At 41.7% G+C, this 25,857-nt stretch overlaps 1 protein-coding gene across 1 annotated transcript in view; it reads right to left on the bottom strand.

The window, feature by feature from the left end:
* Positions 1 to 25,544, bottom strand: part of TMEM178A (transmembrane protein 178A) — a 52,253-nt gene extending 26,709 nt beyond the window's left edge. The window contains exon 1 of the mRNA XM_010364148.2: positions 25,071 to 25,544. Within this exon, the coding sequence (XP_010362450.1) occupies positions 25,071 to 25,470 (400 nt within the window). The 5' untranslated portion in view covers positions 25,471 to 25,544. The remainder of the gene's footprint in view (positions 1 to 25,070) is intronic.
* Positions 25,545 to 25,857: the final 313 nt, after the last annotated feature.

The following is a 25,857-nucleotide window of genomic DNA, read 5'->3' as shown; positions in this document are numbered from 1 at the left end:
TCTCCTCCTCCTGTCTTTACTGACTGGTATAGGGAGAGAATGATGTTCATATCTATGGACACACCTACCCCACTTCTTTCATCCCCTCTTGCAGGCAGTGGGGGGCATCTTAGTATTGTTGGCCTTCTCTCAATTCCACTTTAGGGCACTGGCCTTTGCTTAATCAACAAATAAAGGCACTGCCCTTTATTTTCCCCAGGGCAGTGTCCTGTAGTGTTCACATTTGTACACCTTCTCTGCATCCCAGAGTTGAGCTAGGTGCTGATATTCACGTGCTGTCTGAAACAGCATGTACACACCATCTCAGAAGCTTGTGTACACCATCTTTTGCGGGAGCACATGATAGCCAGTTGTGGGGGCACATGACTGCAGGTAAGGCATCCCATGGGGCTCATGGGTGAGCCCCTTGGTGGAGTTCACAGGCAGTTAATAGGATCTATGGCCATATTTTGAGATCTATGCAATGGTTTTTGTTAGCTCCTGCCTCTTTTCCCTGCTCCTAGCTTCCCCTGGACTATTCAAACATACCAATCCCCTTAGTGATCTAGGGGTGGGGCAAGGCAGAAGTGAGCATCTTGGACAACGTCCTATGAGGCTGTGGAAATCAGATAGTCACTACACTCTCTCTTTACCCCACTGGATAAATCATAGGCCAAGGTGGACTCTCTGGGCATTGAGCTGTGCCACCTTGAGAAAGGCGTGACATAGGTAAAGTGAGACTGTTCTTATTATCCTCTTCAAAGTATCTATTCTCAGATTTTTTTCTCAAATGGGGTTCTAGAATCTCTCTATTGGACTCCTGAGTTACCACAGGGGTATTCTTACCATGGATAATTGTCAAAATCAATGTTTTTGTGTGACTTTGAGGGTTGGAACCTCCTATACTTTCATTTACTGACATCACTGTTTCTTAACCAATTTTAAGCGTACAGTTCTGTGGATTAAATGCATTCATATTGTGGTGCACCCATCACCACCATCCAGCTCCAGAGCTCTTTTCATCTTGAAAACAAAAACTCTGTACCCATCAAACAAAAGCTCCTTATTTCCTCCTCTCCAGCTCCTAGCAACCACCATTCTGTTTCTATGTCAATCATTACCTTTTGCATTCAAAATTGAATCCTTTTATTTACTCTTTCTTTCACTCATTCATTCAACAAACATTTATTCAGCACATGCCTTTTAGACAGATCTACTTTCTGAGTCTAGAGTATGGTGCCATAAAAACTAAAAACTAACAAAATGAAACTAAACTAGAACTCTAAAATGGGGAGGGAGAAGGGGAGAAAGAGATCTCCTACTTGCCACATGATGATCCATAAACACTAATGGCTTTAGCAATTTCCCAAATACTCAGAAAAGAGCAACTTACTGGAGAAAGGCTGCACATTTTAGCATGGGTTGGCAGTGTTCCGGAGCAAATTATCCTTAAAAACAATACACTGTTGGTCCCTTCCAGGTGTCTTGATAGAATCCTTCATATTGAGCTACACTTTCAAAAGTTGTTTCCTTTATGAAAATGAACTCCGGATCAAGCTGAATTGACTAATTACTACTGTATACGGTGAATAGCAAAGTGGCATTTGGTACAGCTAATTTATAAAAATATAGACAAGGGCAATAGCTCTGCTCAGAGTGTGAAAAAAATTAAACATATTTGCTACCATGAAGAATGTTCTCAAGTCCCCTTCACCAGATGGGCTGCCGGATTTATGATGGGATATGTTATAGATACATATCAAGGTAAATGGAAACTGGGAGCCCCTTTCAAGCTGGACTTCAGGATCTACAGAGAGAATCTGTTCTATAGCTGGCTTGTTAATTGATAGAGTTGTATTTCTGAATTTTTATAGATTATTGAAATCAATTTCAAAAAAAATATTGAACTGATTATGAACAATATTTTCAGCTTTGTCTAAGCAATAATCAAGGTTAAGCAATGATAAAGCAAAACTGAAAAGTCTGAATTGCATTTCCTTTTACTTTTTCAGCACACCCTCTTACAGTTAGATAGTGTGGTAAGTACCAGAGTCAAAGAAGGAAAGGGGCAATAAAGTGTACAAATTAGATGTGTTTTCAATTAAATGCTCCAACAAGAGCTGAGGATGGCACTCACCACCTTCCAGTGGCAAGAATCTCATGATAGGAAGAAGCCAAATCCCAAAGCCATTAGTGGCAGCAGCAGGAAGTGACAGTCAGGGCAGGGCCCTCTGTCTTTAGCAGCTTTTATCACTATTTCCCATGTGTCTGGTTCCTCCAACAGTTCCACAGGCATCTCTAAATCATGACCTAAGTCTGTAGCCAGATAAGCACACTTTTGAGACCACCAGAATTGCTTTAGTGTAGTTCTAGGAAAATGATAATCCTGCTTTTATTGATTATATAGCATGTTATGCTTTGTTCAAAGTGCCTTCTCATACACCCTTGTTAGTTACCTAAGGCAGACATTCTTCTCTTTTACAAATAAGGAAAACAAGGCATAGAGTGCTTAAATGGCCTGCCAAAGGCCACATAATTAAACAGGACTGATACTAACTTACTAAAACTGTACTATATGTCAGGTTCTGTGCTGAGAGCCTTACTCACATTTCCCTCATCTGATAGGTTCTATTGTTACCTCTGTTTTACAGAGGAGGAAATCGAGACTGAGAGAAGTTAAATAATCTGCCTACAGTCCCACAGCTAACAAGTGACATAGATGGGATTGAATTTGCACCTGCCTCCAAAATCAGTTCTTAGATATCTAAACAGACTTTGTCAGATAAGAATCACTACGACTACATCTGATCATGCCCAGTTAACCCTTTCAAAGTGAACAGGGATAGAGCAGGCAGGCCTGTGTTGACACATGGCATTGCTTTCTCATATCTGTACATTTCCATCCCCTTTGCTTTCACACTGATACCTTGAGGCTGCCTTCTACCCACACTGAAGCAGACACAGACTCAAGGAAAATCCTGTATCAAGCTCTGCATAGAAAAGCTCCTTTCCCTGCTTGGTTTTCAGGTGCCTGAACACCTGACTGGAGCTGAGGAAAACCCCCAAAAAGGGGCACAGAAGTGACTAGGAAGCAAGAAAAAGGTACAAGAAAGTAGGGGCATGAAGGGAAGGGACTGCAGCTCTCCGTAACCTCAGAGCCCTAGACATGCATGAGCCCCAGATCAGGGATAGGAGTTAGGGGTTCAATACCTGATGAGGATGGGAAGGGAAAACCTCCTCTTGACCAAGTGGAACTGACATCTCCAGACAGAAATCTCTCTCTGAGTGGGGAAAGGGGGCCCATCCCCACAGTTGCACCTTCTAAACTGAATTCTTTATACTTCATCCTACCTGAATGTACCCACCCACCCCACACAGTTCAAACAGTCCGAATAACTATCAGGTGCTTGACCCTAAAATATAAATAAACATCTGGTCCGGTTCCGATGACAGCATGAAGGGGAGGTATGATCCTCTTTCTGTTTACCACCCATCCTTATCACATCTAATCCTGACAAGGACACACAGACTTCCTGGCTGGAGAACAAGGAGAGGGTGAGATAACTTGCAAACAGTCCAGACCTGTACCTTACTACCCTTCTCACTGCATCTCATAATACAAACACACACATACACACACACACACACATGCATGTGTGCAAATATACTCTGCCATATTTTAGGCTTACATCTCAGGCCCCCAAAACGTTTCCAGCCTTAATTTTATGTCAAGCAGCATGATGATGTAGCCAACCAGGCAGGAGGAAAAAAAGTGCCATTAGGCAGTTTTGCTAAGCATCCCTTCAATCAGCTATTTGGGAATTCACTGCTAAGAACCAGTGGATAGGAGGAGTTTAGAGGAACACAAAAATCAGAGGTTAGCACCCAGCCCCCACTCGCTCTGTCATTCACAGCTCTGCCTGCTCACCTGCTCCCCATCCTGCCCCCAGGCATTACTGCCTACTGCACTCAGACTCTCCCCTCTGCCACCAGCCACCATCCATAGCCCAGAGCTGCAGCACATCAGCATTCCTATCACTCCCCTCAACCCAAGGGGAAAACATTCCAGCTGCCTTGTACTTAAGCATCACCCTCGGCACCATAAGCCGGTGCCTGTGCATAATTGACAAGGAATATGTTGATAAGAAATGGGACTGTTCCAAGTTTCTGAAGGATAAGTAGGTAATTAAAAGAAAAACCTAATTTAAGAGAATTCTGAAGACATTTTTTAAAACTGTCTAGCAACATCCTTTATGGATTATTCCCTTTTACCAGAACACTTCTGTTGTGCCTTTGTTTGGTATTCCAAGCCTGGGGCTGGAAAGCCACTATTCTGGGGCATCCCAAAGTCCTCCCCACTCCTCAGGGGTAACTACAGAGCCCTGGGCTAGGAGTAGAAAGCCCACCTCTGTTTCCCTGCAGGGCTCAGAAGTACATGAATTTTCCAAAGTCTGAGCTCCTGGTGACTTCCTGCTCTGGGCTCAGTAGAGTGCTCTCTGAGGACTGGCACCCTGGCTAGTAGCTGCCCCCACGTGTGTAGGGCAATGCAAAAGGTCTCAGAGAAGACCACTAATCACCAAGGCATGAATGTGCAGGGGTGAAATCAGCTTCAGCACTCCCTGCTTCTGGATGCCCCACTTCACAGCCTGACTGGTTTCAGACCGACAGTGAGCCAAACATTTCCTGAGACACACAAACACAAGCTCTTCAGACTGCAGACCAGGAGGCTGTCACTTCCTCAGAGATGGCCTGGCATGTTCTTCAGTCTGCACAGCCTCCCCATCCTGGAGTTTGGCTTATTAATCATGGTCCTACTACCCATTAGCTAGCTTTCTACCTGCAGCAAAGTAAGTCTCTGAGTCTTAATGTGTAAAATGAGGCTGATAATATTTATCTCATCAGAATTCCAAGTAGTACAAGAGACCAGGAACTTCTTATGCATGATCACCTTTAATCTATGCATCCTGCCTTTACCTTACTTGGTCACATCTAACTTAATTAGTCTTATCTAGCCCAATTTACTGAAGAGCCTCACCTATTAGACCCTGTAATTTTCCCTCAGTTCAATCCTATCTATAAAATGAATGAAAACAAACAAAAGCCCTACCCTCACAGAGCTTAGAGTCTAGAGAAGGACAGGGGCATTATTGAAAGACTAGCACAAAGAGATGTCAAATTACAACTGTGACATAAAGGAGAAGTACTGAGTGTTCCGAAATCATAGAACAGGGTGCCTGAGCTGTAACAGGAAGAGGGCTGACATCCCCAGGATAAGCAAGATTATCCTTTAGGGCAGAAGGAAGAGCATGCACAGGGCTTTGTGGTGAGAGAGCAGCTCACTCCTTAACAGGAAGACCTGCAGGCCTGGGCTATGGAGAGTAAGGGGGCATCATGGAAGAAGTTGCTAGAAAGGAAGGAGGTGGCTAGACCACAGAGAGAATGAAGGCTGGGCCAAGACTTGCTCTCTATTGGGAACCCCAATGGAAGTCACAAGAGATTATAAACTAGGAAAAGGCGTGATCAGAATTGATTTTTTTAAACAAGCAAAAAACATTTTACTCTGGCCCCTGCATGAAGAATAGATTAGAGGGTCTGGTAGTCATATAAGGGATGGAAATATAAACAGGCCAATACAAAACTGCCAAGAGAAAAAGGCTCCAGTGAGAGGAGGTTGGAGAATCCTTCCTGTGTCAGAGTCAGCCGGGTCCAGGGGCACGTGTGGGTGGCACTCTTCTAGCAGAGGAACAGCAAAAGCAAAGGTGTAGGGGACAGAATTGTTCATAGGAACTGACAGAAGGTTCAGTATTGCTGGAGCAAAAAGCATGAGAGGGAGAGTGATGAGAAGTGAAGAGCTAAGAGGAAAGGTCGGCAGGGACCAGGCGGGAAGAGCTCCCTCCCCCATGTGACAAGGCTCCATCTAGTAAGTTATCGGGAGCTGCAGAAGGATTTAAGCAAGGAGGTGATATGATCAAGTTTATTTTAGATAGATGGTTCTGTCAGCTGGGTAAAAAAGGGATATGAGGAGATATGGGAATAGGTGCTATGCATCCACACATTAAACTACTATGCAGATATTAAAAATGATCAAAACTGGAAAATTATCTGGCTTAATGCTGGATACAAAGCAGTATATTTCACAGTATCTCAAATAATATGTTTGTGTATACCTTAGCATAAAGACTGAATGAAAACAAATCTTTTAACAGGTTTATATAACTAACTGGCAGGATAACAGATGATTTTTTTCCTTCTTTACAGTTTTCTGCATTTACCATAATAAGCATGTATATATAAAAGTTCATAATCAGAAAAAAAGATTTAAACTACATGAAGTCAGCATGAATGGCCCTATCAAACTGATAGCAATAATTTACACTTTGATAGCACCTGATATTTAGCGACCCTAAATCTTAAACCACAAGATAAATATCATTCTATGTTCACAGAGGGGGAAATAAAAAACATGGAAGCAAAATGATTTATTTAACATGACACAAAAGGCTAGAGGCAGAAGCAGATCAGAACTAGGTAGATGCATGCACTCTTCAGCTGGTTCAATTACTTTTGCTGAAAAGTTACTTGAACAGAACAGATCATACACAATTCAATAATTAAGATAACCAAAATAATTAGGAACAGCCCAACAGACTGCATGCTTATCAGCCCAAATCAATAAAGAAGTCAATCCAAAGCCTTCAATAAATAAGGCAGGCTACATCCACTGCTACAGGAACTGTAATTCCAGAAGCCTGATCTCAAGCACGTCAGTATTTTTCTAGAAGTCAGGAGGGGGCTGGTATTAGAAGGGAAGAAAGCAGAAGTCACTTCCACACTGTGCCCATCCTCATCCATACTGATTGTGTTAAAAGGAAGGGAAAAGCTAATGCACGTGGTACACGATTGTGGCATACTTAACTCCAGTGGCATACAGCCCTATTTCCCTAATTGCTGATCACCTCGTGGCTTTTCCCACACTTCCCTCTCACTCTTAGGAACTACAAAAACCCAATCTTAGGTGAAATTACAGCTGCATATATTAGACTCTCCAGGCTCCATCCTGCCTGGGATAAGCTCCCGTCCACATCCTGGACAGGGACGCTGTGTCCTGGAACAGCACCAGATCCGATTGCAGGGTGTGTTACTTCTCTTCTGTGGGTGCCCAGAAAATGCAGCGAAGGAGAGCCCCATGTGAGACTGGCCTTATTTGTATTTATTTCTTTTAAAACTTCAGAAAAGCTTAGAGAAACCCAGTGGTATTTTTAACATGGCTTCCATAGCCTAAAATAACATTCTTAGCTTTGCTGGATGGGTGAGGTGAGACTATGGGGAGGGGCGATGAAGGAGGTAGGAGGCTTCCCAAAATTGCCAGCCTTGCAGATTAAACAAGTGCAAATTAGTCAGTGTCCAGACTTATGCTGAAATGGACGAGACCATATTTTGCAAGCTAATAAAGCGACATTTGCCTGTAAATACAGAGAAAATGAATAACCAGTTTAAATTTTCTTAATCTACTGCAAGTAGTCCTGAAGATCAATAGAATAACAATTAACTAGAAGTTCTGCATCCATGGGTCCTAATTCAGCCTTTGCCACTACCATCCCCTCTGTATCTGCTTTATCTTGAGGAGGTGGTAACGGGCTGTCATGTTAGAGACTGGCTGGCAAGCCCAGGCTGTGAACAGGAGAATTGTGTGGGATGCCCCACAGATGAGATCTGCTCACACCTGTCAGTCATCTGGACACTTTCACAGACCCTGTGACCCCTTTATATTTCTGAGCCCTCTTGAGATCCCTTGGCTATGTAATTCTTGCCCTGCTTTCATCCTCATTTTCTCCTCTAGGAAGGAGAGTCACAAAATTTACATCATTCTCTAAATAGGAAATGCCATATACCTCGATACTATACTTACTAAGGGTCACTGATTAGAACACAGAAAAATATCTCAAAGGCCCCAGGCAGTGGCAGTAAAGTCCCAAGTCTTCACCAGCAGAAGTACCTCCTGAAACCTCACCTGGGAAATATTTGCCCTAACTTCAGACCTAATATCTACTTGCTTCATCTATGGCCCCCTGTTCCTGGCCCAGCAGAAGCAGCAAAGTGGAATATTCAAAGGGACAGCCAGAGGCAGACAACAGAAGCAGAAGGATATGATATTTAGCAAGACAATCAACATTTTAAAAAATCAAAACAAGCACAATCTCAAAAAAAAAAAAAAAAAAGTAAATTGCATCTTTTAGTTTTAAGGCAAATAGTTCTACAAACCTCTGCATTCCCTAAGGGAACCTAGGCATTACATCATAGTTCACACTGATAACCTTGAGTCATTAAGCAAAAGTTAAAATTAGCACTCTCCGTTTTAGAAGGCAGACATGTGTATAATGCACTGAATGAATATATTTATCCAGCTAGATAAATACAAGTTTTGATGCACAGAGAGGTAGGTTTTAGCTATTTGGAAAACTCATTCTGTACATCCTGATGCTCCAAATAAGTCATGAAATGTAATAATAAGGTAAACTGTTAGAAAGCATGAAGTCTGACCCTTCGCTTTTAAAATGAGCAACTGAGGTCCACAGAAGTTGAAATGACTTGCCAATGTCCCACAGGGAGCGGGAAGAGCCAAGGCCAGGCCTACAGCTCCTGGTTCTCAGGGTTCCTAATCCTCCCCCACTGGAGCACAGGAACACCATCTCCCCTGCAGACAAGTGATAACTACCAGCAGTTCCAATGTTATTCTCCCAATCACATATGCTTAGTTAGGAAACATGGCTCCTTTCTCTCTTTGTAAAAACTGCTCTGAGTTATGTGAGAGAAAGTTGCTGTGTAAATTTAAGGTGCTTTTTCTTTTATTCCTTGACTAATGCACTCATCATATGGCTGCTACAGAGTAATTTCAGTTTTCTAGTTCATAATCTTCCAGGGATTTTGTAACACTCTTCCCTAGTGTGACTGTTCGCAGAATGAAACAAACAAACAAAAATCCCAACAGAATAAAAAACAATTCTAAGAAACATATTTTCAAATCAGACACCAAATCGAAGACCAATATGTAATGGCCCTCGTCCACGGAGGTGTCTGTCTCCCCCTCTTTCCCATCACTGTCCAGTACAGTTCTATAAAGCTATATCAAACATTTTCATTTTTCTCCTCTTAATCTTTTAAGTCTTCCAAATGACCAGAATGCTTATGACAGGGCAAACGTGGGGCAGTATGCTCAATACCTTAGATCATATACATTCTGTCTTCTGGAATTCACACTGTGGCTCTCTCAATAAGGACCAGCCTGACCCCGATGGAGATGACACAGATCTCTTGGCGTGTCTACCCAGTGTCTGCTTTGTGTGGAAGGATTTAAGCAAAAACAGGTCCTATCAAGCATCAGACGTTGAGTAGCAGATCTACCATTATAATCATTGCCATGTATGACTACAGAGGTTTACCTAGATATGTCCTTTCCTCAGTATAAAGGAGGAAACTGGGGGTCACAGAAAGTCATGTCGTGTTCAAATTTCTTGAATAGGGCTTTGGATAAAATTAACTATTATCCCAATTGCAATATGTGGCAAGCTACCTAGAAATAACATTCAAGGAAAAAAAGGAAGAAATTGAAATGAATAATCAAGATTCATAATACAAATTAAATTAAAGCGATTAAATACAACTTCCAGGTATTTAACACAGAATTATTAAATTTGAAAAGCACTACCTAAAACTTTTGAATAAAATGAAGCACAATTATAGACTTCTCTTTGCCTTCACATGAATTATGGGTATTAAATACTCTCATGAAGCAAAGAATGAATAAACCTAGAATGTTTTTCCTATTGCAACAACAACAACAACAACAACAAAAACATGTTTTTTTTTCTTTCATCAAAACCTTTTCAAAGAAATTTAAAATGGGCAATTAAGGCAAAATTTACATTATACTAAGCAATTTTCTAAAGGGTATACACCTTTTGCATTCTCTACTATGAACTCTAATTCCAGTTTCTGACACCAGGTATAACTTCTTGTCAATTCCCTATGAAATCATCTAAGAAAAAAATTATAAATTACACAGTTGAGTCCTTCTAACCAAATGGTAAATGTTGCTCCAACAGAACAGAATTCCTGGAGCGAAAGAAAAATTCCAGTTTCTCATTTGAATCCCTCAGGAAATGAAAAAGAAAACTAGCATTAAGAAAGCATGTCACATTCAAAAGAGCAAAGAAAAGCTCTGTGAGTGAACAATTTGAAAACAGAAAAAGGCCCTTAAACTTGGGCTGTCCTAATGCTCACCCACTTCTAGAGAGAACTGACCTTTTCCCATCCTGACACTTTGCTGAGTTAATTAAGCTGCTGTTTTCTAGGCATCTTATAATTACAGCTGGTTAAAGCTACAAGAGACCAAACAGATTACACTAATCCAACCTCCATATTTACATATGAGAAAATCAAGATCTGAAGAGGTAAGGTCACTTGCCCAAGGTCACATAGCTAGTTAAGAGCAGAGTGAAGAACATGCTCCAAATCTCCAGTCTCCTGTTACCTCAATAAACTGCAAAATAAACTTGTTAGGAGGAAGATCGCTTCAGAATGCCAGTAAAACCACCGGTCTCTCGAAGAGCCACCTCTGCTTGAAGAGCCTGAAGAGCACCCTCGCACCCCACACGATTCTCCAGGCTTTTTTCAGCATACAGAAACCTCCCTAGTAGCAAGTCTGACACAGCAGCAGAATGGTTCAGTGAAGAGCCTGATGAAGGACAGCAACCAAGAGTCTTTCTTGCAGCAACTCATTCCAGCTATTCTGCTTTCTGATCAAGGAAAGTATGTAACTGGAGTTGTAACCGTTTTACTGGAAAAAGAATATTTAATAAACCAAAACAGAAAAAGGACATACATAGAATGAACCTGGCAAAGCGTGACCAATATATTGAGTTCCTGTCTTCTGAAAACTGCCCTGCTAGGTCCTGTGAAAGAACAGAGACAAAGGAAGAGTTTCTTGAAGGTAGTGACTTCCTATGGAGATAAGCAGAGAGACAAGAACACCTACATAATGATATAATCCTTCTATTAAGGATTAAGAACATTTTATGAGGAAAATCTCCATAAAGATGCACTCTTTGCTAGTTATACACTGATTTTTTTGAATACTTCAAAAATAAAAGCATACAATAAATGTTGGCATTTTACCCATCTACTACTATTACTATTTTTTTTAACATCAAGTACCTTATCTTCTTTGGATTAATAATTAGTGTCTTAGTCTTTGAAAACTGAGAATAATTCTCACTTCTCCTGTCCTTGAATTGAACAACAACAAAAACACTGAAGTGGGTGAGAAGAGAGTGGGTCAGATATGACCGTGATTTGAATCAATCTAAGGCAAATTTCAACAACCATTCTATGGCAGATTGCCAAGTGCCAAATACTAACCTGGATGGTATCCATCCCTGGCCTTAAGGTACGATGTAAAATTAACAAGGAAACCACACATTACAATGTCAAAAGTACTATCATAAAAGTATTCATAAAGCACAATGGCATCCCAGTTAATATAGCAATTAATTCTGCAGGGAATGAGAGAGGGGCTGAGGACAGAGGCAAGGAAAGCCAGAGAGGAAATAAGAATAACACTAAGCTTTCAAGGAAGAGTAGACACTGTCCAGATGTACAGGAGAGGATAGTATTCAGGCAGAGGAAAGAATATTCACAATGACATAGAGATACAAAAGTGCAGGTGTGTTGAAGGACTAGAAAATGGTCTTATGTGACTTGTTCCTCGATTTCATGCAGAAGTAGCTGGGTATATAACCAGAAAGGTAGCTGGAACCACACGGTAAAAGCTTTTTTATGACCTGCTAAATTCAGACTTGTAGCTGTAGGCAGTGGGAAATGATCAGAGATTTGGGGTTTTTTTGTTTACATCTTAGCTAAAGTGTACGATTTAGTGACATTTAGTACATTGTGCAATCACTCCCAATATCTATTTCCAGAACATTTTCACAAACCTAAAAGAAAATCACTTACCCATTAAGCAGTCACTTCCTGTTATCCCCCTCCCTGTTTTCTGTCTCTGTGGGTTTGCCTAGTCTGGATAGTTCATAAATAAAATCATACAACTTATGGCCTTTGGTGTCTGGCTTCTTTCCCTAAGCATAGTGTTTTTAAGGTCCATCAATGTTGTAGCATGTGTCAGTATTTCATTCCTTTTTATGACTGAATAATGTTCCATTGTATGGACATACCACATTTTCTTATCTATTCATCAGTTGACGGACATTTAGATTGTTTCCATATTTTGGGTATTGCAAATAGTGCTGTTGTGAACATTTATGTGCAGTGTTTTTGTCTTGAGTATCTGTTTTCACCTTTTGGGGATATACACCTACTAGTGGAATTGCTGGATTATTTGGTTCTTCTATGTTTAACTTATTGAGGAACCCATCAGATATGTTTAGTTAAAGGAAAGACATAAGATTGTATTTTAGAAAGCTAAATGTACCTAATGGATATTTAAGGAAACAAGATCTATAGAGACGGTTCCCCGAAGATCCACCAAATAGTTGCTCATCTGTTCCTTCCTGCCTTCCTTCTTGGGCTTCCTATCTCCTTTCCTTTCTCTCCTGCCTGCTTGCTTGCTTGCTTTTTTTTTTTTCTTGTCGAACCTACAAGTTGGCATGCAATATGGTGGTCCAAATATATGCCCACCCACATACCTTGTGGCTTTACACCATCTTCTGAGGCTTCTGTGCTAAAATCCTGCTAGCTCAGCCCATCTGTAACAGTTCAGATTGTTTTCTTGCTTCATAATTCCTGCTCTGAGGAAGTATCAAGCTGTAATAAATAGGTCTCTTGGTGTTGAATGAGAGGTCCAAGAGGAGCCCGGCACAGGAAACCTGAGGTTTGCTGGAAGGGTTTTGATTTGAACATTCCTGCTGAGATGACCAGGGCCCATCTTCCTATACTCTCCCTCCATCCCACTCCTCCAAACACAGAAACATACACTGCTAAACAACTGCTTCCTCCCCAGGTCTTCCAGCTTATCATTTCAAAAGCAGATGATTCTTCACAGAAATTTCAAGGATAATGAAAGCCCAATACAGACATGAGTTAAGTGGCTTTTCTTCAAATTAGAATTGATTACTTTCTAATTTTGAACACGTGCCACTATCAACACACCAGGACACTGGCAATAGCAAGGAGTGATTTGCTAATGTTCTTGTTCAAAGTTGTTATATATATAGATGCACTGGGAAGTTGTAATGATGGTCACTCAGTTGCCAATCAAAGGATAGAAATGAAATATGTTGTTGTTGTTTTCCTCCAAGAAATCAAGAAGTTAAAACAAGTCATAGCCTGGCTTGAACAGATTCTATAAATGAACCTAGCTTGAGGAGTGGGGGTGAAGGGAGATGTTCAGAAAAATGCTCTCCATGAAGCTTTTCTTGGGAGGCACTGATTATCCAGGGGTGGGGGGATGGGGAGGAGAGTGAGGACAAAGGCTGTGCATCTAGAAAGCACTGAAGCACCAAGCTCACCAATCCAATGTGTATTAAATTCATAGCAACTGCACCTTCTGATCTCAGAGTACATTAATATTCCTGAAAATGCACAATTTTGAACATTTTACCTTCCATTTTAAAAGTGCAATTATAAATAAGCCTCCTTAGAACTAATCATGCAATTTCTGAATCTCTAGAGATTAAAGAGACTCAAACAGCTCTTCAAAAAGAAAAACACAGGGCTTTCAGGGCACTGCCATGTGTCTATTAGGGTAGTATGTGGAGAAAGTGGTAGATCTGGAAAAGCTGGGAGGAAATCTCAGTCTTCTCCTACTATGGAATGACCATAGGCAGGATGGGGCTGCCACCTGAACACCCCTGCTGCTTCAGGCTCTATCTTGTGTGCCTCGCTGGAGCCCCTCTTCCTTGGCTAACCAAAGCCAGATTTTGTTCAGCTGTCAGCCAGCCAAGTGCTTCCTGGGGAGACTGGGCCCTTCTCCAGCCTCAGCACTGCAGCTTGATTGGTCTGAGAAAATCATGGTCCGTTCCACTTGCCAGGGATTGCTTTAAGAATGGTCACGTGACATAATTCTGGCCAATGAGACCTGTGGGAAGTCTGCTGGACGACTTCTGGGAAATTACATTTACTGTAAAAGAAGACATCAGAAAAAGGGGCCTGGCCTCTTCTGTTTCCTACTAGCAACTCACAGAACTGTCATGACCAGGTAGAGACATGGCTCAAGACAAAATTGCCTACCTTGGGTCTGCTAAAGCCCAAAAGCATTGAATCTCTTTAATTAACTAGCCACATGCAGGCTTTCTCCAGACTTCCTGTTATACCAGGTAATACATTTTCCTTGTAGGCTAAGCCATTTTTATTTGGGTATTCTGTTATTTGGCACTTAAAGGCCCACCCAAGTGCGTGGATAAATGTTTATCAAGCACTTTATCAGCTACATATTCTAAAATTACACCCACAACCTAAATTATAATGTTTCATATCTAATGAAAAATACTGCTGTATCTGACCTGGTTTAGAAATAACTATAATCCCAACACTGGGAGGCCAAGGTAGGAGGATCGCTTGAGGCCGGGAGTTTCACACCAACCTGGTCAACAAAGCAAGACCCTGTTTCTACAAAAAAAAATTTAAAAAGAAAATTAGCTAGGCGTGGTAGAGCATGCCTGTAATCCTAGCTACTCCAGAAGCTGAGGTGGGACAATCACTTGAGCCCAGGAGTTTGGGGCTGCAGTGAACTATGATTGCACCACTGCACTCCAGTCTGGACAGCAGAATGAAACCTTGTCTCTAAAAAAGAAAATTATTTTTAAGAAATAAATAACAACTCCAGAAGACTACATGTATGGAAGAATACCTGACTAGGAAAAAAAAAAAAAAAAAGTCTGGCATTTTAACCTGTAAATACAGCCAGAAGAATGTGAAAACAAGAACTGTGTGATAACTTAGAAATAAAAACATGCTCTAAAAAACACCCATGCCACAAATTTCCAAAATTACAATCTGGGGCCTATTAGTAAGCAGCACTCACTTTCCCCCATGGCATCATCAAAATATTACTGCAGAATCATCCGTATCAGTGGTTAAGTGAACAGGGAACTACTCTGTCTCACGCCTCTCAGTGGCTCTCAGACCTGTTTATTTCAGTAACTGTCACGTTTGTATGGCATGCAAAACTGTGCCCTTTTATGCTTTCTCCTGTCATTATTTTTTAACATTCCCAAATCAGGTGTGTTGGGACCTGTCCAGAGGACTAGCAGGTAATGAGTTATTTATACAGCTGCCAATTTTCCAAATCAGTGGTGGTGCCTAGAGATGACTTTGGGGGACTAAAGCACCCATCCTGCAGCTCCCCACATACCCCCGACACTTCAAAATGTGCAATCTGGATGAAGCCCCTACCCCTACATCTTCTAAACAAACATCAAAGGGCCTGCTCCTTCCAAGCAATGTATTCTGTCTTACAAATTAAAACCCATTTGAGATTATGCTGATAATAACATCCCCCTTGCTCGCAGGCATTCTGATAATATGGTTTCAGAGAGAAATGGAGGCAGTTAGAGCTGGTATGCCAGGTTTTGTGGGTGATTGGCAGGACTTTGTAGCCCAAGTGCAAATCACCTATCACTCACATTATAGTATAAAAATCAGGTAAGAATCACTGCTTGAAATTCCTTTCAATTCTATGAATTTTTTATTCTACACGTGCTTATTTTCCTCCTATCAACTTGAATTTCAGAATGAAAAGGTAACCCTCAAGAAAAAAAAAGAGAAAGGAATACAAAGACTTTGATGCTTCTTCAGAAGATAACTTCTGGCTGGATTTTATCTTTTACTGCTGTATAGTAAACAGTTTCTTTGTGTCTTTTTTGTTTCAAACTCGAAGAGAAAGACAATTTTTTTAAATTTTTTTTATTTTGTTTTTCCATAAGTTATTGGGGTACAGTTGGTATGTGGTTGCATGACTAAGTCCTTTAGTGGTGGTTTGTGAGATTTTGGTGTACCCATCACCCGAGCAGTAAACACGGCACCATATTTGTAGTCTTTTATCCCTCGTCCCCCTCCCGTTCTTCCTCCCAAGTCCCCAAAGTCTATTGTATCATTCTTAAGCCTTTATGTCCTCATAGCTTAGCTCCCACAGATCAGTGAGAACATAAGATGTTTGGTTTTCCATTCCTGAGTTACGTCACTTAGAATAATAGTCTCCAGTCTCATCCAGGTCACTGCAAATGCTCTTAATTCATTCCTTTTCATGACTGAGTAATATTATATCATATGTATATATACCACAGTTTCTTTATCCACTCTTTGATTAATGAGCCCTTGGGTTGGTTCCATGATTTTGCAATTGTGAATTGTGCTGCCATAAATATGCATGTGCAAGTATCTTAGAAAAAGACAACATTTTTAAGAACTGTTCATGTTGGCAATCACTGTTGCTTTTCCCGCCACTCTTTAATTCAGCCTATCTCTTTGTTTTTCCAATACTTGTAAGTTGTAGCTTCCTTCAACCAAACTTCCATCGTCTGAACACCAAGAGAAGTTTTCCTACAATGTGTTGGACGCTAAGGATTAGATCACCTGGAATAAATGGTTCTTAAGTATCAGTGGCATAAAACAGATATTGAGCTCCAATTGCCATAGGTTCAGTTGTTCCAGTTGGCCATTGTAAGTTTTTTGTTCCCCCCACCCTACAGTTATCTTCTGCTATGTCAAATTGTGGCTGTGATCGTCTGTTTCATCATTTTCAAATCATATGACACATGATTGATGTTGTTGTTTTTCCAGGGTAGCTCATTGAATAATATTTAACAGGATGCACATACTTAAAATTCTAATTGTAAATATTACTGTAAGCAGCTTTCAAAATTGTGAGAACTTAAAAAAAGGCATTGAAACTCAAGTTAATCAGCAGCCTGCTCCCACTCACTCAGATGCCCTTCCTCACTACTCTGGGTGTAGTTAGGGAAAGCACATTCCCATAGGACCTGGAGGACTTAACACCCATGTTTTTCACTAAGCAGCCTCCTATCAAAAAAAAAAAAAAAAAAAATTTCATTTTTAACATTTGTTGAGTGAAGCAAGTGTTCACATCCCCCACACCAAATAAAAATTCCTTAAAATGTAGACAAAAGAGATCCAAGCCTAATATAGCCTCCCATCCACCACTGCCCCTACCCTGCTAGTTCTGCTGTCACAGACCTTAAGAATGCAAGTTAGTACTTATTTGCAAGGCAGATGGAAGCATGGTGTGGGTTTGCATTTGAGTGACCTGTTGTAAAGAGACAATTAAGCCTTCTGGAATTATCTGTACACTCAGAATTTCCTACTTACATTTCTGGAGCCTCTTCCCTATCTATAGAATGTCAAAATCACTTGGTGAAACCAAAAGGGAATATATTACATCCTTTAGGTTCTTAGGGGAAAAATGAGTTGATTGATTTTTACCTATGAACAAAATATTAAAAAGTCTGAACACTAGAGGACATCCAGCAAGTTATAGAAAATAATTCACTGTGTCCTCAGTAATTAAAGATAACGGAAACTAAAATATGGTTTGTATTGTCCCCCTTTGTTCACTTGCTAATGCATTCCCTGATGGGTGTCCCCATGACATTACTGTTGGGTCTGCAATCAGCTATCTGGCGGAGTTACAAGAAAGATGGAGTGCAGCATGTAGTTTCCCGTGACTCTGCAGCAAACAAAGGCTGTCAGCTTCATGACGACAGCCGAGGCGGACTCTCTCATGCTTCAAGAAGTTCTGTTGCATCCTTTTAGTTATGAATAAAACTTGCAATAAAACAGATTAATCACTGAAATCACTTTTAACCACAGGGAAACACTATGAGAGAGTAAAAAATAAACTGTCATAAATTTTGCTAGTTTAAGAAGATAAATTTCACTTTCTATTTACAAATTCATTTTGATAAAAATCTTTACAATTAGCTTTGCAAAGTTTTAGACAATATCAATGATGTGGTTTTTTAAAAAAAATAGTAACTGTAGAAAAAACAAAATTGTTTAAACCTAAAGATATGATCTTTTCTGAACTACCCCCAAATACGGAGCTGTTTTACTCCAAAGGAGACACATTTGCTATTTGTATTATTTGCCAATCCTCCACTTTCGCTGGTTTCAGCTTTTTTGTTCCATCCCATCATTGCTATTGGGAGGGAATGGGAAATGAAGAGGCTGACCAGACCAAATCTGATTTTATTTTTATTCTTTTAACCAGAAAATAATATAAGAAAATGGACCACAGATGTGCACACAATCGAGCATCAAAGGAACGTGGAATATCCCTGAATGATAAGGTAAACATAAGAAAGGAAGGCTCAGGGCATGAAGAGATGGCCAATCTGAGGTCATGGTTTGCTTGGCATGAATAATCTGTGATTATAATATGATAATCTGCGATTATATAATCTGTGATTATAATCTGATTATCTGGAGCCCACAGTACTACAGATGTACACAAAGCTGAAAGCAGAGTTCATTCTTGGTAACTGTTGGGGAAACCCTGTGACCCACCTAAATTCCTTCAATGTTCCCATTCCCTAGTGTTTCACACTTAGCATTGACATTTTCTCAATGGAATGGAATGTCCAGATGCTCCTCCAACAAAAGCTGATCTTTTATAGCAATCAAGGACATTTATTAGGTGAGGGAAACTCAGTGACTCACACCTGTAATCCCAACACTTTGGGAGGCCAAGGCAAGAGGATCTCTTGAGGCCAGGAGTTTGAGACCAGCCTGGGAAACATAGCAAGACCCCATCTCTACAAGGTTTTTGTTTGTTTGTTTGTTTGTTTGTTTGTTTGTTTGTTTGTTTAAATCAGCCAGGTGTGCTGGCAGACACCCGTAGTCCCAGCTACTCGGGAGGCCAAGCTGAAAGGATCATTTGAGCCCAGTTGAAAGCTGCAGTGAGCTATGATCATGCCACAGAGCTCTAGCCTGGGTAACAGACAGAGCAAGACCCTGTCTCAAAAAAAATAAAAAATGAAAAAAGAACATTTGCAATTACAATTATGAGCAGTCTGCCTGATGGGCTTGGAGGGCTCTTTTTGCCATCTGAAGAAGAAAAATCAGTAGCTAAGGAAAAAAACCACAGCAACTCGGGTATAATTGGATATGAACTTTCTATGACATAGCAAACTCTTCCTTTTTTCCCCTCAAGGCCATTGCTAAATGTTATCCACGAAACATAGTGAATGAAAATGTCATTGATTCTGGCAATTTTGATCACAAGCCACTTAAAGTACCATCCACTTTTGTGTTCATAAATTACTTTTAAAAGACAATTCCTGTGTGCAGATAGTAAGAATGGAAGCAAGTGTCTTCTTTTGATGGCAGAGTGGCAAGAATTTAATTTCTATTCAAGATAACCTTCATGATTGTTAGCAATAGAATGTGTTGAAACATTGAATATCACACTTGGGTATGTTCAGCCTCAGCACACTGTGGAACAAGCTAAAACTACAAATCTAGTCATTAAGAGTTGTGTAGTATGAGCTAGCAGTTGTTTAATCAAAAAGGGCTCATTTAATACTGTGCCTAATGTCAGAATTGATACAGAAATAAAATGCATCTTCTTCTCTCCCCTGTACAAGATAAATGTATGTGATATAACAGCACACTGGGATACCCGCCATGAATTTCAGCTGTGATAGGAAAAAATCCCTCCTCCTCTGCTCAGATGAGAGACTTGGCTCTGAGCAGTGAGAGAAGCAGTCTTGAGAGTGGGGTGTGTACATGCCAGGGGTGCACATGAAATTCTTTGGACAGTGGCATGAAAATAGTTGAACTTCTATTTATATCTATTTATTACTACATCCCTTCAAAATTTGCTTTTGCCTGTTTTATGATGTATGTGTCAGTACAGTCCATGTACATAATTTAAAAATGAATAAACATAAATCACAGAGTGATGCTCAAAAGAATTTCAGAGACTACTTGCCTTGAGAAGTAAAGAGGGAAAGAAAAATGAAGTCTTAATCATATCCCCGGAACCCCCAAAACTGAGGAATCCCTTTTACCAGCAGCATCTTTTAGCCCAAGAGAAGGTCCGAGAACAATCTGTGAACCACTGGGTCAAGGAGGAGAAACGGTGCTGGTTTCTCAGCTTCCCTAGATATATTTGCTCTTGGAAGATAATTATTCTAACACAAATTATACTTTGGTCTACAAATGAGCTGAAGAAAATCATCAATCTATTTCTGTGTCAGGTAGAACTTGGTGGGTCCTGTACAGACTATTAATTTCATAGGAAATAAGCAATAGGAGAAGCAGATAAATCATAAGCAGAGTGAAAAGCAGACCCAGTGGATTCCTACCAAATCTCTTACTTTCCTTTTCTTACAGAGAACAAAATGACAAAGTATTTATGTCCCACTGTCTTTGATATCTGTTTATCTCATTAGAGGAAAAATGCTTCTGCAACCACAAGAACATGTTCTATTCCAAGTTTCAAGAATTCAAACCCAGATGATTTATACAGGTCGACATCGTGCATACAGACTTAGAATCTTCACATTTCTGAAATCCTATGATTTTTAATTTTATAAAAACAAAACACAACATTAATTTGCAGTTTTATTGCAGATAATATGTAATATTAGAATTTCATTGACATGCACAAAGTATATATAATAGAAAATAGTGTTAATTGTTTTAAATGAAAATGTTTCATTAAAAGTTAAAGTTAAGGCTAGTGTGAACAGTTGAACTTCTAATGTCATTTCTATGACTCTGATTTCTATTCAAAATTGATTTCTCCAAAGATCTACATAATGTATTTGCAAGTCACATCAATGTTTATTTATTAAAGTCAGTGTTTTCAAGAACTGAAAGAAGCATTGCATAATGTTTCCAATTGAATCTCCTTCCATCTGTCCTGTCTTTCTATTCATCCAGTAGTTGAAACAAACATACTGCACTTGGGAGAGAACAGCTAGGAGTCCCCCAAAGGATGCTGCATGCAATCACTCTGCCTTGTATTTTCTGTCATTTACCCATCAGTGCTATCAGCCATCCCCAAGTATTCTCCCACCCTGGTCCTATGACCTACTAAGAGTAGTTATAACATAACCCACTAGGAAATACAAACTCCACTCCTTGAAATAAACTCTATGTAAAGGCAGGGATTTTTATCCATTTTATTCACTCCTTTATCTGCTATACCTGGTATAATAACCAACCTCCAATGTCTATTTGTTGAGTGAATAAATGGATGAATTAATGAAGAACTATCTTTAGGTCACTTGTCATTTCTCGGCATCCTTTTGTAATCCATGACACACTCACCTTACAGATTTTTACACCTAAAGACTTCTTTCAACCCCCCCTCCCACAACATTCCCAGTGCCACAGAGGTACCTGAAGCCCTAAGCTTTAAGTCCATTTTGTTCAACTATTCCAGCACTCAAGTTGCTGGGTGAAGGCTGATTTCATTTGCATACTTTTCCAAGTCAGTCCTTACGTGGACCAGCAAAGCTTCCTCGGCATCAAAAGTTAGCCAGTGCTGCAAGAAGGGCATATATGGAAGACTAATTTAGAGTCATCTGACCAACTCAAACACAAAAGAACCCCCACGTGTTTAGCCAAAATCTTCTAGCATTACCTTGCACATAATAGGCTTCTAATGGGCATTTACTGAATTGGATAGTAAATATGGAAATACAGTATGAATGAAACATCTCTAAAGCATTTGATAAGTTCTCATGTTATCCCAGTGAACAAGATAGTGAAATGTGGATTGGTCAATATAGTACTGTTAAGAGAACTTGCTGCTATGTTCAAACTATGCTGGCAAATATTTTGTTTTGTTTTATTTGTCAGTCTGGTAGAATAGCACAGGGTTCTAGTCTTGGTTTTTAATGAGCTTATCAATAACTTTACTTCTATTCTTACTGAAGGTTCTGGCTGAAGGTCAAGCCTAGACCATTCCAGGGAATGGAATTTGATGATTCTCCCAAATATTTATCCCATTGAGATAAATGCTTTTCTAGCTCCAGTGATTTATCTTAAGTAGACCAATATTGTAGAGTCTGTGCATATTTCTAAATTAATCTCTTATTGCCCACATTGCATGTTTCTATCTCCTGTACATCTCTCAGAAACATCTCTCTCTTGTCTTGCTTTCAGTAATAGGAAATGTAAATAATTCCTATTATGAGAATGCTTTCCATATTATTAGCTCTACATTTTCTTCCCTGCACTCCTCATTTAACTCCCAGCTTTGCCCTCTAGGTCCTGGGGACCTAGACCTGACATCTTTGCCTCTCAGAAGCTCGCTAAGTATGCTAGGCAGTTCTTGAGCCCTTTTTCCACCCCTCCCCACTCTCCAATCTGAAAAAACTTTTCTTCATTTCCTACAATTAAAATTTCTAAACGATGCTAAGACTCATAAACAAGGTAACGCATAGAAGAAAGAATAGAACTTGGAACTCTAGTTGCTCAAATTTTAAAATTAGACATTGTGTTAATTTCTAGTTTTATAAATGGCTCATTTAAGAAATTCATACCACAGCCACTAATGTCAGATGCCAAAACAAAGGTGACAATGTTTGCCTAATATGGGTGCCAAAATCATCTTTGAGACAGGAAAATGTTGGTGACATTTTCTTTTCTCAAATTATTCATAGACTCAGAATTTTAAAGCTGTTCATGTCACCCATACATTTCACAGATGATGAAACTGAGATCTAGAAGAATTATGTAACTAGCCCAAGGTTGGTTAGTAGCAGTGTTGCAAGGCATTTCTGGACATCTCCCAAACAACAAATTATGATCCTATAATGTACCAATGCCTGTTCTTTCCTCCAAACTCCTCGTTTCTTAATAGTGTCAGCTCATTAACTTTGCAAGAAGCTAAATTTACATTGTTATTAATTATAACAATGACAGATATGCAAACTAGAAAATTCTCTAAAGAATAGTCATCTCTCCTAATAATACCACAGACAAGGAAACTGAAGGCGAAGAAGGCCTTGCTACTTGGAGAACACACTGCAATTTAGCAACAGAGCCAGCAATGAGTCCCGTATCTTCTGCTCACAACCTAGAACTCTTCCGTGTTCTACAGAAAAGATTAGCTAAACACCATCAATATTATAAATCTGAGATTGTTTTCATCTAAAAATAGGCATTCATGGCTGAAATATAGTTCTTTCAACGAGTATGTGAGTTATGTCTTATGGAAGTACTGGGCTAGGTAACCATTTGTCAGAAAGACTGTACAAGGGAGTTTGAACAACCAGTAGATGTTCAACTTCAATGACCTCTAAAGTCCTTCCACCTCTATGATTATTTGACCCTGGACTGCCCGGGAACAGGTACCTCAGCTAGCCAGGGCATTTCCAGGGGCATGGTGCAATATCCTCTGGGGGTCCCTCTTCTACTGTAGGTTGGACTCTGCCCTGCTGTTTCAGGCATTGCTCTATATCCAATTTACATGCAATCAAATACTCTAAGCATAGAAAGTGTAAGGAAATGCAGTTCTGTCATTTCCAAAGACAGACTACACTGCTTAGCTTTCAAAATTGCCTTGCCTAAATGAGCACTCCATAACTGAGCCTCCCCATTCAGCTTTTACAGTTTGTTCATGTACTATGCTACTATCAGAATTAATTATGCAGCATCTTCATGAGGATAAATCAGATTTGGATGCAAGTTAGGAGAGAAAAGAAAATGGTGCACTTCCCAAAGGAAGATTTTACTGTATCCAATTCCCCCAAAAGTGCTGGAGTCCTTTCACACGCAGACAGATTTTGGATGGCAGTCCCCAGCTGAGTTAGCCATGGGAAGGAGGAAGTTGACATGTTTGAGAAATGAAGAATCCGCCAACTAACAAGACTCCGAAGGCCAACACATTATTAACCCCCTCTTTTCTATGTCATTCCATTGCAGACTGTAACTCAACACAAATTTGTCCGTTTGTTTTCCTGAATGGCTACTAAATATTAAAATGTACTGATTTTGGACTTTTTCTTTTTTGGCATCATGAGTCCAAGAGAAGAGATGTTGATTTTTTTTTTTTTTCATCTCAGAGGGGAAAAATATATTGAATCAAGTTCTGAAAGTTAAAGGAAGCTTCACAAATTGTCACACTGAATATTTTTACATGAATGGAATTACCAAAAAAAAAAAAAATCGAACTATCTGATAGCATTCGCACAAGCCAGGTGTTGCACAGATTTCAGAAGAAAAAATTGATGCTCTACAGCTCAGTGCCAAACAAAACAAACAACAGAAACAACCTGACAAGGTACCACGAACAGAAGACAGAGTGATAAGCAGAGAGTGAGTGCCCAGATCTGGACAGCTCTAGTTTAAAAGGTGAGGGCATTTTCTCTCCTCAGTGCCTGGACAGTGAGGAGGGTGGAGATATGGGGTCCTCAGGAAGGTTGGAAAGCAGGTGTCCTATCTGCCTTGGGCAGCCTCCACCAGCCAACGATTGGTCTCTGAAGTCTAATCTACACACACCCTGCACTTCAGGGGTGTGGAGGAAGGTTCCAGGGCCTCCTTCGCTGCCCATCAGCCCCGCCAGGCTGGGATGACCACATCAGTTCTGTCTGACACCAGCATCCTTACAATACAGGGAAAGCCCCGTCCCCCTCTTCGGAGGTTGGCACCACTTTTCTTCCAAACGGTATTTCCAAAAGGAAAGCACAACTTGAAGGAAGGAGCCCGGTTGAGAAAAGTCGAGCCTTTGACGGTTAGTCCCCCTCACGGGGAGACACACATGTCAGGCAGGTGTACAAAGGCGGAGAAGGATGGAGAGAGAGAGAACCGGGGAAAGGAAGGCGAAGGCAGGAAAGGAGACAGAGGCGGGAGGTGCGGCACGGACTTGAAAGGACGCGCAGGGTGAGGACGAAAGAAGCGAGTCAAGGAGAGCGAGAAGAGGGGAGGCAGAGGGGAAAGAAAGGGACGAGATAAAGGCTGGAGGCGGCGGGAAGGATGCAAGAATGCGCCGGGGCGCCGGGCCGCGGCGGAGAGGGGGCCACGGGGACCGGCGCGCCCCTGGGAAGCCGCGGGCTGCGCTCCACGCGCGGGTGCCGGGGACGCGGGGAGCGCCCGCCGCTCACCTTTCAGGATGAGGGTGTCGATGTCCCGGTCGATGCCCAGGAAGTAGCACTTCCTCCAGAGGCCCGAGTAGGTGGCGAAGAGGGGCCGGCCGCACTCGGCATCCAGCCCTCCGAGCCCCAGCAGCGAGCGCCAGGACTCGGGGTCGGCGCGCCCCGGGCCGCCCGGGAGCAGCCGGCGCCCCAGCGGGGGCGAGTCCCGCAGCGGCAGGTGCGACAGCGGCATCAGGCGGTTCTTCTGGTCCGGGGGGTCGGCGCCCGCGCGGCTGCGCTCGCAGCTCTCCTTGTGGCGCCGGGGGTCGGTCTCGTACCAGTGGTCGGTGAAGATGGCCGTGACGAGCAGCCCCAGGGAGCATAGGCTGAGGCCGAGGCTGAGCGCCGTGACGAGAGCCCGCGGCTCCATGGCTTCCCGCCCCGCCGCAGCCGCCGGTGGGCTCGCGCGCCGCCGCCAGACACAATGCACTTGGCCCCGGCTCTCCGCCCGTTCCCTCCCTCTTCCCCACCTGCCCCCCACCTCCCTCCTACGGCCTCCCCACCCTGCGCGCCCGGCCCGGCTCGCTCCCTCTCCCCCGGCCCGATCTCGCCTCCCACCGCCCGCCCCCGGCCCGGCCCCCGGCCCGGCCCCCGGGCTCCTAGCCCTCCCTTGCGCCGCTCTCGCTTTCTTGTCCCCCTCCTCTTCCCCAGCCCCCTATCCTCGCCCCGGCGCCCTCCACCCCGCGCCCTCCCCTCGCCCCTCTCCCTACCTCCGATCCACAGTCCGCCCTCCTCTCCAGCGACCCCCCTTCCCCTT

Source organism: Rhinopithecus roxellana, chromosome 17, assembly GCF_007565055.1.
Source record: "Rhinopithecus roxellana isolate Shanxi Qingling chromosome 17, ASM756505v1, whole genome shotgun sequence".
Classification (NCBI taxonomy): Eukaryota; Metazoa; Chordata; class Mammalia; order Primates; family Cercopithecidae; genus Rhinopithecus; species Rhinopithecus roxellana.
The sequence above is the reverse complement of the archived record's forward strand: the minus strand, read 5'-3'. Positions and strand labels throughout refer to the sequence as shown.